The sequence below is a fragment of the Bombina bombina genome, chromosome 4 (assembly GCF_027579735.1).
Source record: "Bombina bombina isolate aBomBom1 chromosome 4, aBomBom1.pri, whole genome shotgun sequence".
Taxonomy (NCBI): Eukaryota; Metazoa; Chordata; class Amphibia; order Anura; family Bombinatoridae; genus Bombina; species Bombina bombina.
In genome coordinates, this window is record NC_069502.1 from 941,359,503 (window position 1) to 941,377,301 (window position 17,799).

General features: G+C 37.8%; 1 protein-coding gene across 1 annotated transcript in view; it reads left to right on the forward strand.

Annotated features, from left to right (window-relative positions):
- Positions 1 to 7,260: 7,260 nt before the first annotated feature.
- The window catches only part of HNRNPLL (heterogeneous nuclear ribonucleoprotein L like), a 106,914-nt gene continuing 96,375 nt past the window's right edge, over positions 7,261 to 17,799 (forward strand). The window contains exon 1 of the mRNA XM_053711932.1: positions 7,261 to 7,500. Within this exon, the coding sequence (XP_053567907.1) occupies positions 7,336 to 7,500 (165 nt within the window). The 5' untranslated portion in view covers positions 7,261 to 7,335. The remainder of the gene's footprint in view (positions 7,501 to 17,799) is intronic.

Consider the following 17,799-nt stretch of genomic DNA (forward strand, 5'->3'; position numbering starts at 1 on the left):
CAGAAATTGTAAGTATATTGTACAAAGTCCTTAGGAGCTGAAGCTCAGTTCCACCACATGGCCACTCCCCTTTTAATGTTTAAAGAGGTGGTTGAGTGGGCCAGAGCACTCTATAATATCATTAACTAGTAGATAGTTTTGTTAATTGCCATGTGATGTCCAATCCTTATAAATACCTGCTATTATTCTTAAATTTATAGCTGTTATATGCCATAGCTCCCACCTCTTCAAAATTTTACTGTCTTGTTTATCTTAACTCACGGGTGTCCAAACTTTGCTCTCCAGAGGTTTTGGAACTACATTTCCGATGATGCTCAGACAGCATTTTATCTAGCTGAACATCATGGGAAATGTAGTTCCAAAACCTCTGGAGAGCAAAGTTTGGACATCCCTAACTTATCTCACCCTGACCTGGCTAGAATCTAACTTTCAATTGGCCGTATTCATTGTCTTTTGACTTAGCAATTAAGTGATTTAGTGGACCCAGCTGACTGCCCTCCCTATATATTTAACACTAGCTTGGGCTGTGCATTGCACTGGGGGTGCATTGTCTGGGCAGTATGCATTGGTTCAATAGCATATGTTCACATTTCTAAGTGAACATTTTATAAGTGAGGCACTAAGATAAGAATTATACAAGAATTAAGTGAACATTTTATAAGTGAGACACAAAGATAAGAATTATACAAGAATTAAGTGAACATTTTATAAGTGAGGCACTAAGATAAAAATTATACAAGAATTGAACAAGGATTGGACAAGGGGCAAGACATAAGGCAAGTACTCTTGTAATATTGTGTTTTATGTATCTCATTCTTTCCTTATACAAGTGCTGCTGTACTGTGTCTTATGTGTTTAATTGTTTCCCACTTTTGTAAAAATGCTCAATAGCTTCATATTCCTTTTTACTACCTCTTGTCTCTATAACAAACTACTTTATTCAATTACTCCTTCCCCCCTCACTACCTGTACTGTTCATTAGCCCATCTCTCTTAAACTCACCTTACTTTTGTAATTATGAACTTTATCTATTCCTAAACACTCTCTCTCCCCCCCTGCACCTCGTCTCAAAAACCGTCTCATTACTGCAAATCAGTATCTCATCTCATGTCACTCTCCCTCTTGCTTATACTAGCTGCTGGTGACATCTCCCCTAATCCTGATCCCCAACAACTTCCTAGCCGTGCACATCCATGTGTACCGTTCAATAGACTCAGAAAACAAAACTCTGGTAACCTCACACACATTCCTCTTGCATTTAAAGTCACTTCCTCTTTCACTTGTGCACTCTGGAACGCTCGCTCTGTTTGCAACAAGCTCATTTCTATACATGACCTCTTTATCTCCCGCTCCCTCAACCTTCTGGCTCTAACAGAAACCTGGCTCTCTCCCCTAGACACAGCATCGACTCGACTGCTGCTCTGTCACATGGGGGGTTCCACTTCAGCCACACTCCTAGGTCTGGTAATAGACAAGGAGGTGGTGTAGGTATTTTACTTTCCTCTCGTTGCACCTTCCAACAAATACATCCAATCTCTTCCCTCACATTTTCCTCATTCAAAACCTACAATTCGCTTATTCTCTCCCCTCTCTATACATGTTGCAGTCATATACCGACCCACTGGCTCCTCAACTGATTTCTAGGTCACTTGGCTGCCTGGCTACCTTATTTCCTTTCCTCAGACACCCCCAACCTTCATTCTTGGCGATTTCAACATCCCTCTTGACAATCCCACTGCCTCCTCTGCAAAACAATTTCTGGAACTCACTTCCTCTTTCAGTTTGTCAAAATGGACTGACTCTCCCACTCGCAAAGATCTTTAGCTATCGATGCACTATTTCAAACTTCACAAACTCTCCTTTATCTCTTTCTGACCACCATCTCCTCACTTGCAACATTTCCTCCCTCCCTATAACTCTCCCTCCTTCTACTCCTCACACCAAATTTCAGAAGCATTATGTCATTAGATCAGCAAAAGCTTGCTAATTCCCTCGAACCTCTCCTCTCATTCATCTCCTCCTTCTCCTGCCCTGACCAATCTATCTGCCACTTTAATCCCAGCCTTACATCGGTCCTTGACAATCTGGCCCCTCTTACCATTGCTCGAAATCACACACTCATCCTCAGCCCTGGCATACTCCTCTGATACCGTACCTACGCAGATGTTCCCATACTGCTGAGCAGCACTGTAGAAAATCTCGGAGTTCATCTGATTTTCTTCATTACAAATTCATCTTGAACTCCTACTATTCTGCCCTTAATCTCCATAAGCAACACTACTTCTCTACTCTTATCTATAATCTTTATTCAAACCCAAAATGTCTGTTCTCCACTTTCAATACTCTTCTCCGCCCTCCCCCACCTCCTAATACAACTTCTCTGTCAGCTCAAGACTCTGCCAGCTACTTCATTTCCAAATCGACTCCATCAGAAACAAAATCAGCTCTCAACATAATTCCATTCTCTCACCCCCTCAAATGCTCTCAATCAACCACAACCCACATAATCTTAAACTTAGCTCATTCTCCCCTGTTATACTGAGCTTTCACCTCACTACCTATCCTCTTGACCTTAGCCCCTCACAGCTGCTCACCTCCCTCTCTTCTACCCTTACCCCTATACTCACACACATTTTCAACCTCTCCCTCAGCACCTGTATATTTCCCTCATCTCTGAAACATGCACTAGTCACACCTATCCTAAAAAAACCTTCTCTTGATCTAACCTCCCCATTCAACTACCACCCTATTTCCCTACTCCCTCTTGCCTCAAAGCTTCTCGAAAAGCTAGTATATGCACACCTATCCCATTTCCTTACATTAAACTCCCTTCTCGACCCACTGCAATCTGGATTTCATGCCCCATCACTCCACAGAGACAGCAATCGTCAAGGTTACCAACGACCTACATACAGCAAAATCAAAAGGCCACTTCTCTCTGCTTATCCTCCTTGATCTGTCTGCAGCCTTTCATACTGTTGACCACCCTCTTTTGCTCCAAACCCTCAAATCCTTCTGCATTTGTGACACAGCCCTCTCGTGGTTCTCTTCCTACCTGTCAAACCGTACCTTTAGTGTAGCCTTCTCTGGGGCCTCCTCTGCCCCGTCACCACTTTCTGTTGGGGTTCCGCAAGGCTCTGTCCTCGGTCCCTTTCTCTTCTCAATCTACACGTCATCATTAGATTCCCTAATAAAGTCCCACAGGTTCCAATATCATTTGTATGCCGACGACACCCAAATCTACTTCTCTGCACCAGACCTATCTCCTTCCTTGCTAACCCGTGTCACTAACTGTCTTTCTCACATCTCGTCCTGGATGTCCACTCACTACCTCAAGCTAAATCTCTCCAAAACTGAGCTCCTTATTTTCCCTCCTGCTTCTAAAATCTCCACCCCCAATCTCTCTATAACTGTCAACAACTCCATCATTACCCCTACCCCGCATGCCTGATGTCTTGGGGTCACACTTGACTCAGTTTTTTTTTCCACTCCTCACATTCAGTCCTTGGCTAAATCCTGCCCCTTCCACCTTAAAAACATCTCTAAAAGTAGATATTTCCTTACACAAGATACAACTAAGATTTTAATTCACTCTCTCATCCTTTCCCGCCTCGATTACTGCAACTCTGTTCTCTCTGGTCTCCCCAGCTGCCGCCTAGCTCCATTACAATCCATAATGAATGACTCTGCCATGCTCATCTTCCTTACACGTCGCTCTTCATCTGCTGCACCTCTCTGCCAATCCCTTCACTGGGTTCCTCTTGCCTCTAGGATTAAACACAAAATTCTCACTCTGACATACAAAGCCCTCAACTGCACTGCTTCCCCCTATATCTCAGACCTTGTCTCCAGATACTCTCCCTCCCATCCCCTTCGCTCTGCTCATGACCTCCTACTCTCCTCCTCTCTTGTTACCTCCTCACTATCCCGTTTACAGGACTTCTCCAGACTGGCTCCCATCTTGTGGAACTCTCTGCCTTGCTCCACAAGACTCTCCAATAGTTTTGAAAACTTCAAGTGCTCCTAAAGACTCTACTGTTCATGTATGCCTAAGAGTCCAGCTGTTTGTAGATCACCTTCTTAAGAGCTGACTACAACAGTGTGACTCTTGGCAGGGCCCTCTACCCATCTGATCCCTATAAATGTTTCCTTGTATTCCGCCTATGTTTATAGCACTGCAGAATCTGTTGGCGCTCTACAAATAACCGATAATAATAATAATAATAAAAGATAGTTGATAGCAATTTCCTTTGAAATCATCTGCAATCTAAAGCAGGATGAAACATTACATTTAAATGATAGTCCCCTCTTTCACAAGAGATAATTTGTGTGTGTGGCCTTTGCTGTACTTATGGGATAGGGGCTCCTTATGCAGCAGTTATTATCCCCCATACATTAAATAGGTGATTTATGGTTGACATAAGGTCTCTCAATAAGCCTCCCCCTTATCAAAAACCTTCATGATGCTTAGTTGGGCAAATAATCACTATTACCACTGTGATCACCTTAAAAAGAGGTTGGTAGAGAGTGGGAAAGCACTCCCAAACCACGATTATGGTGCAAAACACAGGTTAGTTGTGAGCTCTAAATTTAGAGGGAACTGGACACCACAAATGTTCCTGTTTTTTACAGTTTGAGAGTAACCTTAAGAGGACATGAAAGTCAAAATTAAACTTTCATGCCTCAGCTAGAAAGTGAAATTTTAAGACAGTTCTCATTTTACTTCTATAATCAAAAATACTTTGATGTCTTGGTATTTTTATTTTGTTTGTTAAAAGCATACCTAGGTAGGCCCAGAAGTAGGAATGCATTAATGCACTATTGGTAACTAGCTGGTGATTGGTACCTACACATATCTGCCTCATTTTATTGGCTTAACAGGTGTGCATTTGCTCCCAGTAGTGCAATGCTGATCTGTAGCTGTTTGCATGGGTTAAAAACATAGAGGAAAGCAATAGTGCAATAATAAAATGCTCTTACACAGAACTTTTCTTTTTGCACTATATTGTCCCTTTATTCTATGGAGATTTAGAGTTTTATGATGCTAATACTACTACATTACTTTATACTGTAAAAAGAACCTAATAAATAACGAACAAAGTATTTAGTACCCAATAATTCTATGGTAAGATTGTAATAAAGCAAAATACCTCTATCAAAATATATCAACTTTTGTGGATTAGACAAATTAACGAAATAAAAAATAACGGTAAAATCTAAGTTTAGCGTTCTAAATTATTATCTCGGCCATATCACATTATTTTACTTTAAAAAATTGTTATTGGGGTTCAGATAAGGACTACCAACCATACTACAGTGTTTGTGTCTCCAGGAACAAAAAGGGGAGCCATATTTTGGCATGTAAAATCCCTGTTCTCCTCATAGACTTCCCCAGCCAGCCAGCTCTGCTCACCTACAGGGATACATTGTATCAAACCCTCAGCCTACAGGTTTTTATACATTTGTAACTGTTTACTCTACACAGACAATTAAAGTGAAGATCAATTTTCATGTGAAAGTGCCCGGTTTTAAAAAAAAATATTAAAAACAAGGACATAGCACCGTATTATAAAAATACTTACCTTGTTCTTCTTGGTTTACTTACCCAGCAATGACGAAACCGGGGGGAAGCCGTGATTGGAGGATGCCGGAATCGTCATTGCTGGCGTATGAAGAGGCTTGCGACGGGCTGGTGAAGCACTAGAGCGGCTTCAAAAACATTACTGTGATATGTCCCTTTAATGCTGTGTGCTTGTGGTGCAAGTACTCCCTTTAAATGCTGTGGATGCTCTGTGTGTTTGTGTGCGTGCACGTGCCCCTGTCCCTTTAAGACAGTGTAATTTTAAGGCTGTGTGCGTTGCATGTGGATGCATACTATCGTTCCCTTTAAAACTGTGCGTGTTTACCCACTAAAGGTTGTGTGCATGCCCCTTTAAGACTGTGTGAGCAGGTGCCGAGCTGCCCTTTAAGGATGTGCTGCGTGAACATTACTGTGATCTGCCCCTTTAATGCTGTGTGCGCAGGTGCCGAGCTGCCCCTTTAAGGTTGCGCTGTGTGACCATTACTGTGATCTGTCCCTTTAAGGCTCTGTGCGCAAGTGTTGACCTGCCCTTTAGGGCTCTTTGTGCAGGTGTCAAGTTGCCCTTTAAGGTTGTGCTGTGTAAACATCACTGTGATCTGTCCCTTTAAGGCTCTGTACGCAGGTGTTGAGCTGCCCTTTAAGGTTGCGCTGTGTGAAAATTACTGTGATTCCCTTTAATGCTAGCGTCCTTTTAAGGCTGTGCGCATCACGTGTGGACACATTCTTTGCTACATTTAAAACTGTGTGTGTTTACCCACTAAAGGTTGTGTGTGCCTGCCCCTTTAAGACTGTGTAAGCAGGTGCCGAGCTGCCCTTTAACATTGCGCTGCATGAACATTACTGCAATCTGTCCCTTTAAGACAGTGTGCGTGTGGTGCTAGTGGTTTTTTTTTTTACTGTCCCTTTAAGACTGTGTGACCAGGTGCTATCCTGCCCTTTAAGACTGTGCTGTGGGATTTCCTCAGCACTTTGTACAGTAGGTACTGACAGGGCTGCGGTAAGTGCCTGTGTACAGTAAACAGTTACAAATGTATAAAAACCTGTAGGCTGAGGGTTTGATACAATGTATCATATAGGTGAGCAGGGCTGGCTGGGGAAAGTCTATGGAGAAAACAGGGACTTTACACCCCAAAATATGGTTCCCATTTTTGTTCCTAGAGACACAAACACTGTAGTATGGTTGGTAGCCCTCATCTGAATCCCCATACCATTTTTTAAAGTAAAATAATGCGATATGGCCGAGATAATAATTTAAAACGCTAAACTCAGATTTTACCAAAATAACAATGGCTAGACTGCTAAAGCGACCTTAGTTATTTTGCGTTAACGCAATGCTGTTTTTTGTTAAAATAATAAAGAATACTTCGTTTTAACCACATCAATTTTATGAGGAATTGTGTTCTTGCTTCACATTACACACTTGACATTTCGAGCCCAGAAGCAGCCTTGTCACCGTGGTAACAGGTTGACCAATTCCGTAACTGTTAAGAGGAAGGGGTGTGGAAAGATGTAATGAACCAATCCATTCCCGCTTCCTGTTATGCTCCGCTCTCGCTTCACCTTTCTCAGCAGCATCGGCTAGTGGGAAACTGGGACCAAGAGCATGCGCAGTCAACTACTGCCCCAGGATTGTTATGGGCGGAGCTAGTGTTTGAGGATCCGCCCCTTAACATCTTTCTACGTTCTTGGTTTTGTGTGTGTATGAGGAGGTTCAGTGTCACTCTAACAGAATAAGGGACAAAGGACTAAGAGCGATGTCGTCTTCATCTGAACAGTACGAAGAAGGGGAGTACGAGAGTCAACCCAAGAAGCTGAAAAGCGGTCAAGAGGATGGGGAGATAGATTATAACTCAGAAGATCAGGACGGGGAAGCAACCGTGGCTGTCATAACACCAGCCAGGGAAGAAGGCAGCTATGGGGTAATGAGAAGCACAACATATAGGGGGGTGTATAAATAACAACAAATATTAATTATAATGTGATGTTTCAGCTTTATATGTGCTCTTCTTTATGCTGTTTGCAAATTATATAATCCATAGATTAAAAAAATATAATATATTTCTAATTATTTAGCAGTAAGATGTTTTATTGTATGAATGACCTATAGTCAGAGATGCATTATAGTGTTTTATATTGTAGAAGTATATATTGAGCGGCCCTTGAATTGTTGCCTGCAATTATTAGGGAAAAAAAAACAACCAACCAAAACTTCTATGTTAAAAGAACAAAAATAGCTTGTTGATTAATGGGCAGTTTTATAAATAGAGAGCATTAATTCTACTCCTGTATTCTTGTCCCTACCTAATTAATAGTGTATTTGTTTCCAATGCCTGTATTTGTGTAAATATATACACTGTCTATCTGGCCATCTATAGATTTACTTTTTAGGTACTTGAAAAATTAAAGGGACAATAAACCCAATTTTTTTCTTTCATGATTTAGAAAGAGCATGCCATTTTAAACAACTTTCTAAATTACTTCTATTATCTAATTTGCTTCATTCTCTTGATTTTATTTGCTGAAAAGCATATCTAGATAGGCCCCGTAGCTGCTGATTGGTGGCAGCACATAGATGCCTCGTGTGATAGGCTCACCCATGTGCACTGCTCTTTCTTAAACAAAGAATGAAGCAAATTAGATAATATAAGTAAATTGGAATGTTGTTTAAAATTGTATTCTCTATCTGAATAATGAAAGAATACATTTGGGTTTAATGTCCCTTTAAAGTGTCAGTAAACCTAAAAATAATGTTATATAATTCTGCACATAGTGCAGAATTATATAACATTATTTTAGCGCTATAGTTCTAAAAGCCTTTTTTCCCTTTTAATATTTAAAAAATATGCCGCTTTTACAAACCCGCTCTCTGCTGAGCGGGTCTGTTTTTTTTACTCAGCGCATCGGGCCAGCTGTATAGTCACAGCCCGGCCCGACCGCTCCATAACATTAAGTGAAGCTCGCTCCTGCTGTCAGACAGAGCAGGAGCGAGCTGCACTTAGTCTTATGGCGCGGTCGGGCCGGGCTGTGACTATACAGCTGGCCTGATGCGCTGAGTAAAAAAACCAGACCCGCTCAGCAGAGAGCGGGTCTGTAAAAGCGGCATATTTTTTAAATATTAAAAGGGAAAAAAGGCTTTTATAACTATAGCACTAAAATAATGTTATATAATTCTGCCCTATGTGCAGAATTATATAACATTATTTTTTAGGTTTACTGTCCCTTTAAGGCCCAATGTCCCAAATATTTGTGTGTATGTATGTATGTGTATGTATGTATATATATATCTCTATATCTCTATCTCTCTATATCTCTATCTCTCTATATCTATGTATGTATGTATGTATGTATGTATGTATGTATGTATATATATATATATATATATATATATATATATATATATATATATATATATATACACACCGGTATGTATATATAATGAAATTTGTGCAACAAACATAAAAAAGTTATGCCCATTAAGTAGGTCCTGTGTGTATATGTATATATATATATATATATATATATATATTATGATTATTATTATCAGTTATTTGTAGAGTGCCAACAGGTTCCCGCATCGCTAAAGACATGGGTCTAATATGCAAGGTGACAGTTATCGGAGGTAAAAGGATAGAGGGCCCTGCCAAGAGTTTCACTGTTGTAAATCATCTCTCATGAGGGTGATCTACAGAGCAGCTAGGCTCGAAGGCTTACATGCTAAGGGGGTACAGGGGGATAGCTAAAGGAGAAGAGGGACAAGGATAGAAAAGTGTTATTGCAAATTATGTGCATCCCTGAACATATATATATATATATAATTATTTTCCTAGTGTTGCATATTGTTTCTGCATTATTCTTTTTGGCGCTTAGACATGTAGCAAGCTCCTAAAGTTTTTTTTATATATGCATACTTTATTTCTTAACCCCTTCTAATTTCGCTTTGTTGACATTTTCCTATTCATTTTTTAAACTATCTTCATTTTCCCCTTGGCTTTGTACTCTTACCTGCCTTGTAGAACATTTTTTACACCTTTATTTTCTAAAGGAATGGATGCATATAGTTTTCCCAAATATCTGGCTTTAAAAGGACACTAAACACCTCTTGAGTTTGTGTAAGAATTGTGCCACACTCAGAGAGGCAAAAAAGCTAGTTTAGAAACCTGCAAATGCTGCCAATTAATAGTTTGTTTAGGCAATTTGCAGCATTTTTATAACCTTTGTTGCAGATTTTGTTTTTTGAGTATTTAAAGTGATGGTAAACTCTGCATGTTTTTATATCAGATCCGGAGTCTAAGCTATATTTTAGAGGTACATTAATTGATCACTTCTAATGAATATGCGCTGTAACTTACATTTTAATCTAGCGGTGCCATTCTAATACCCCAATCTCCGGCCGCCCACTTCAAAAGTTTTTTTTTTTAAGTTAATGGTCTCCAATCGGTGCTTGTGCCATATGGCTATAGCACCGATTGGAGAACAGTCAAAATCGTTAGCTCACCACCAAAAAAATTAGTTTTGAGGTGGGTGGCTGTTACAGCACATCTTTTTTAGGCGTTATCAATTAAAGTCCCTGTAAAATATCTGTTAGATTCGGGGACCTGATTTAAAACATATTAAGTTTACTATCACTTTAATGAAATCTACTTAAAGGGATATGAAAGCCAATTTTTTAATTCAAAGTAGCACATTTCAAATGAATAGAATAAGATTTGTAGTACATTTTATTTTGCTGATGTTTCAGATGAATCTCTGGACATACACACTGTATTCTAGGTGAGCCACATACACTAGAAAACTTAAAGAATGGGCATACTCATTTTCTGCAGATGGATGTTTATTGTAAAACTACTTCCACTCAGATTTTAAATTCAGTACTGTGCATTTCAAATTTGACTTTTTATGTCCCTTTAAATTATTATAATACAGAAATGAAGTGGTTATTTTATTTGTAGTTTATTAAGTGCTGCAGTTAACATATTGTAGTACTTAAATGTGCCTTCAAACTTTAATTTGTAAGTTTTATCAAACTGATCAGTATTGCTTTAGGCCTGAGGAAGAGGAGTCCATTTAAAGTTTCACATAGGATACATTTATATTAAAAGATCTTACTACATACTGCAATGTATATGTATAAATAGTGTGTTTTTAATACACAAATGCACACACACATCCTACACATCTATAATTGTGCTTTTGTTAATCTCCTAAATATTGTGAAAGCTATTAAAGGAATAGGAAAGTCAAAATTAAACTTGCATGATTCAGAGTGTGTAATTTTAAGACACTTTTAAATTCACTTCTATTTTCAAATATGCTTTTTTTCTCATGGTATCCCTTATTGAAAAATAATATGCACATATCCTACACTAGTGTAGGGGGCGTTTATTTATCTTTTCAGATGACTGTCATTTTCTTTTTTTTACATTTCTCCAAATGCACATATCTAATCATTTATATCTAATGCAGAAAAAAAAAAAATAAAGCAATACATTGGGGCAATACACTACAATGATTAGGAACTAAGTTCTCAAGAGCTTTTTATTATTTATTTATTTATATATACATATGCCAAATTGTTCAATATGCATTTGCTTGCACAACCTGAGTTATCATAAGGCCTCTGACAGTTATTAAAATTTTTTTTGCAAGCATGCACATTTAAAATGTATATTTACATTTTATTTCAGTTTGGGAAATGGCAAATAAAGTTTTATTGAAGAGCCCGCTTAATTTTATTTAGAAGCTAGAGACGGTTGCATCCATATATTTTGGAGCCATAAGTACATTTCTAGTAGTTTGGTTCCTTGGCACCTGTGATTTGTCAGGCCCATGTTATATAGCGATTAGTATCTTTGCTCTAAATAGGACCTTTCTAAATAGGGCTGTAAATGATAAGAAAAACGGTATGTTTGAAATGATGTGAATCTCTAAATGATTTCTAATTGAGGATGTTCCTCATACAAAGGAAATATTATTTGTCCTCCCAAACTTTTTCTTTTTTGATTTAGAAAGATAATGCAATTCTAAACAACTTTCAAATTTACTTCTATTATCTAATTTGCTTCATTCTCTTGATATCCTTAGTTGAAAAGCATATCTAGATAGGCTCAGTAGCTGCTGATTGGTGGCTGCTCACAGAGGCCTTGTGTGATTGGCTCACCCCTGTGCATTGCTATTTCTTCAAGAAAGGATAGCTAAAGAATAAAGCAAATTAGATAATAGAAGTAAATTGGAATGTTGTTTAAAACATTCTCTATCTAAATCACAAAGTAAAAATGTTGGGTTTAATGTCCCTTTAATTATGATCTCTATTACACCTGTCTGCATAGGCTGCTGTTTAAAAATGATATAGTAAAGTAATAGTTGTAACAAGTTTACAGATACAAAATCTTACTTTAGAAGAAACTACTCGGTCTCATCACCAGATTTTATTTTTCTTCCTAGTATGTTAGCAGATAAAATAAAGTTGCTACATTGTGTATTAGCATAGTTACATGTAGCAGATCTGTCTGACTTGCATGATTTATCTATTTACTATGTCTTGTACACTCTCTCGTATATGTTTGGCCTGGAACACCTTTGAAGGGATATTTTTTTGTAATAAAAAGGAAAGAGCAGCAGTTATTTATATAATTATTATTATTATTATTATTATTATTATTATATTATATAATATATATATATATTTATTTATTTTTATAATTATTATTATTGTTTTTTATATATATATTTTATTACAAGTTGATGGTAAAGTGCATTTACCAGAGAAGGGTTAACGTGGCTTCACTCAAGCTTAACCTATACTTTTAATGCATAGTGCAAACCGTCTGACTTGCGCTCAAGTTGAAAGTTATGGTTTGTGCTTGAGCGAAAGCCAGAACTGCGCTAGATTATTTAGTGTGACTTGAGACCCCAAAGTAAACTGTAAGGGTTTAAAAAAAAAAAAAGAAAAAAAAAGCTATCCAAAACACATTAAAATAAAGTATTACACACACACACACATATATATATATATATATATATATATATATATATATATATATATATATATATATATATATATATATATATGTATATACATATATACAGGTGGCCCTCGTTTTACAACGGTTCAATTTACACAGTTTCAGAATAACAACCTTTTTTTCCAGTCATGTGACTGCTATTGAAAAGCATTGAGAAGCAGTGCATTTATTAAAATAGCCAGTAGGCGGAGCTGTCCGCTTGTGTTGCAGCAAAGCCAAGCAAGCTGAAATTAATCAATTTAACCAGACCTGAGCTATCGAGCAGATTTCAAAGGAACAAGATCTTCCTGTCTATAAATCAGTCCAGATTGGAATGCATAGAAAGAACTGTTTGCAGAAAAATGCAAGTGAAGTCTGTGTTGTGTGATTATTTTATTAGGTTTATAATGCTGTTTAGCAAATGTTTTTGTTCATTTAACTTAGTTTAATTATATATTCTGTGTTGTGTGATTATTTTATTAGGTTAATAATGCTGTTTAGCATTTAAATTCTTCATTTCAAAGCTTTAAAAATAAATGTATTAGGTGTTACTTATGACAATTTTTAGAGGGGCCTGGAACCTATCTCCCTCACTTCACATTGACTTACATTATAAACTAGGTTTCAATTTACAATGGTTTTGATTTACAACCATTCCTTCTGGAACCTAACCCTGGCGTAAACTGAGGGCTACCTGTATAGGTATATATATATATATATATATATATATATATATATATATATATATATATATATATATATATATGTATATATATATAATATATATATCAAAATAACAGGAGTATTGCATTGAGCAATGATACTTTTTTATTGGACTAACTATACATTTATAAGTTGACATTGACAAGCTTTCGGAAGAGTTCCTTCCTTTATCAAGTCTGAAGCAATACTCGATTGAGTATTGAGTAATACAATTGAGTATTGCTCCAGACTTGATAAAGGAAGGAACTCTTCATTGCTCAATGCAATACTCCTGTAACACGGCTACTCCAATCAACGTGTGTGTGTGTATATATCTATATCAAAACATGTGATGAATCCTACGGACGGTCTCCGCAGTATAATATGACTCACAACACAGCAGGCTTTGTAACAATCCGTTTAATGATGTCAACAACAACAAAAAAACAGACGTTTCGTCTCACACACAAATATATAATTTAAATAATCACAATGTGTTAAAAGGAATATAGTATATGTTCAAAGTATTTGACTGGAAAGAGTCCAGTGTTTTTTTTTTTTCTCATTTCAGCGCCCCATAGAAGTCTATGGGGAGAAGTTAGAGCAGTATCCAAAGTCCTGAAGTTAGCTCACCTCGGTCTTTTGGTTGCACAGCACTTTTTATTTCCAGATTGTAATACATGCGCTAATGCGTTCGTAATACATGTTTACTTTTAGCTCAGTTAGCGAGTGAAATTTTTTTTTTTTTTGCATGCCAATTGTAATCTGGCCCATAAATAGTAATATTATTATTTTTATTATTTTTAATTTTTTTTTGGCCTGAAAAAGGGTTCGGTAAAAGCTGTAAAACTAGCAGGATTATGTACAACTGAGTAGCACATTGGCTGATAGGCGCATATCAAAATTGCAAGGACAGGGTATACTCCAGCCTTTCAAGGGGCAGTTGAAAGTGCAGGGGAAATTATTTTATTTATATGCATAGTTTATTTTCTTTTTACTATACATAAACATTTTATTGTGAATTAATTTAAAGTATGAAGGGATAGTCTTAACCAAAATATCTTCTAATTTTTTAGAGCATGTTATTTTATATAGTGACCCTGGCTAATGATTTGTTTAACTCCTTGTTAACGGAAAAGGGTAATTATCCTATTAGGAGTCGCAATCAATTACAGCTCCTGTAAAGGGCACAGTTTGGCATATCTGGCAGTAGATTTTTTTTTTTTAACTGGGAAAAACAAATCAATTTTTTTAGTTAAAGAGACATGCAATTAAAAAACCAAAAAACTTTCTAATTTGCTTCAATTACCCAATTTTCTTAATTCTCTTGATATATTTTGATGAAACCCAGAGCTCAGGAGCTTGCACGTTTCTGGAGCACTATATGGCAGCAAGTTTGCAAGAATATTGTCCATTTTCAAGAGCACTAGATAGCAGCACTATTAGTGCTGCAGGTATAATCCAAAAAGAACCGGTGCTGCTAAAAAATCCAATTATTTCATACTAGTCCTAAAGCCTGTGTACACGGGCCATTTTTTGCAGTACAGCGGTCCCACCCCTTGCTCTCTCCCCCCCTTTCTTTTGCTTTCTCTCCCCCCTCTCTTTTGCTTTCTCTCCCCCCCTCTCTTTTGCTTTCTTTCCCCCCCTCTCTTTTGCTTTCTCTCCCCCCTCTTTTTTGCGCTCTCTCCCCCCTCTTTTTTGCGCTCTCTCCCCCTCTCCTTTTTGCGCTCTCTCCCTCTCTCCTTTGCGCTCTCTCTCCCCTCTTTTGCTCTCTCTCCCCCACTCTTTTGCTCTCTCTCCCCCACTCTTTTGCTCTCTCTCCCCCTTCTTTGGCTCGCTTTCCTCTTTTGCTCTCTCTCTTCCCCCTCTTTGGCTCTCTCCCCCCCTCTATTTGGCCCTTCTCCCCCCTCTCTGGCTCTGTCTTTCAAACACTTTGCCTCTCTGGCCACGCCCCCATCGCGGCACCCCGCCCGGCCACGCCCCATCGTGACAACACCTGCCGGCCACGCCCCTTGCCGCGCCCAGTCACGCCCCTCGTCGCACCGGCCATGCCCCTCGCCGCACCCGGTCACGCCCCCATCGCAATGCTCCCGTCGGCCACGCCCCCTGACACTCCGCTTCAGCTTTGCTCTGTGCTGAGTGCTAAGTGTCAGGATCCAAACGGCCAGGTATGTTTATCACGTGCAGTCTCTACTGCGCATGACTGCATCGGACAAACATACTTGGCCATTTATTATATAGGATTCTTAAAAAATACATGGTACACAATAAAAAACAAATATAAATATACAAATAATGCAGTCATGTTAGGGGCACGTCTTATGCGTTTTGGCCCTAACAGCCTTAATCATAGACATCATACCCCTCCACTTTATATATACACACTCCTATCCTCATTAAAGGGATATTAAACACTAAATAAATGCTAAATAGAATGATGCATTCAAAGAAAAGATTAGTCAGAGAATAACATGTTGGTTTATATTTTAAAGTTTCAAATAGTGACAAAATAAGAGTTCATTTTTAATGTCTTTAAAACAATGGGAGCTGCCATATTGTAACTTGGGTTACTTTATTTTATCTGCTGTGGCCAATTAGGGACAGTTATAAATAGGTCACAAGAGTGTGCAGCCAATTGCTGAGTGGAATATAACAGTGTTCTGCACTTCCATTCCTAACAGAAACTGAAAAGCTCACAATCTCCAAATGGAATTACAGGGAAAGGGGGCAAAATAAATGACATATTTTAGCCTTTATCAATACTATTTATAATTTTATATAACCATCTGAAAGTGTTTAATGTCCCTTTAATTTAAATCACATGTCCGCATCAAGAAGCAATACATGATAGAAAACTTAAAGTGACAGTGTCAACCTCTGATGGAACAAGTTCTCATCCCCATTATACAAATTGGTAATAAAATAAAATAATTGTAAGGATGACAAATAATGAAATAAAGAGATGGGGACAATACCTTACTCATACTTCATGCACAAATTAATTGTGAAATGAAAAAGTAGTTCATTGCTAATGTATTAAAATCTCACAATATATACAATATATATTCCCCTCTATCTCCATATCACCCTTATGTCCTTTACTTATACCATACATTTATTTGCCTCATTTAATGCATTTATTCTTCATCAATATTTTTAGCTAATAAGGACTATCTAGCATAGGAAATAAAGGAAATAATGAAGGTATTTACTGAGGTATTGCCCAAAATTAATTAGATCACCCTCTTAATTCATACCATGGGGTTTTTGAGTTTGTAAGGTTAATATAAAAAAAAAAACTCCCTTTAACACTATCTTTTTAACAAAGAATACCTAGGGAATGAAGCAAATTTGATAATAGAAGTAAATTGGATTTTTTTTAAAAAATTGTATGCTGTCTTAATTTATTGCTTAAAGTGAATGTAAATTTTGATTCTAAAGTGCACGGTTTTTAAAAATTTGATTAAAAACAGGGGCACTTTAATTCATCAAAATTTACATTTCCCTCCTGTTGTGAAAAAAAAACTTACCTTTTAATCTTCACAGCAGCTCCAGCTTCCTCCGGTCGTCGCAAGCCATTTGTGATGTCAGAAATGATGGATAGGTCATCCTCCAATCACAGCTTCCCCCCCCCCGGGAATCAGTGTCTGATTCAACGCCATGATTGGAGGAAGCCGGATTCCTCATTTTAGACCCAGGAAGAGGCTTTGCAACGGGTGGAGGAAGCTGGAGCTGCTGTGAAGATTAATAGGTTGTTTTGTTTTTTTAACAGGAGTGAAATGTAAATTTTGAGGAATTAAAGTGCCCCTGTTTTTAATCAAATTTTTAAAAACCGGGCACTTTAGCATCAAATTTTACATTCACTTTAAAGGGATTTGGAACACTGACATTTCTTTTGCGATTATCACCAGTTTCTCTAAATTTTATGCCGTTCAGTTATGGAGGAGAAAAATATAGACATTTTTCAAATCAGATCATGCATCAGAACTATGTGAACCTTTCTCGCGTTATTGTTTTGTATGTCCGTAGCATCCATGTTGCTTTTTTTTTTAAATGCTTGTAACACAAGTACTATATTAAAGAATAGAAGGTAAAAAAATGAAGGAACTAATAAGGCCAACATTTTATCATGATTGCAGACGGACATGTTCGCAAGTAGAGCACCTATCTGCCTGCAAACTCCACTTGTGAGGCTGCATCTCGTGGCGAAATTTTAATGTCACCCCCTGCTCTCGTGCAGTCAGTTGCGTGAGAGAAGGGCCTATCGATTATCCAAAGGAGCGAGTCGTGGTGGAGGAGAAGCGAAAGAAGCCATTTCTGCTTCTTAAATTTGTGGCTGCAGGCTCGCTCATGCAAGCCTGCACGTCAAAGCTTTAAAAGCTGCAAGTGCTTAGTAAATGTTTAATTATAGCTGGACGCTTATAACTTTTGAACGGATGAATGCATTTAACAGTTTTCTTTGTTATACCAAGTTTTGAAGTAAATTGGTGCAGTATTTTTAAGTCTTACTATGTA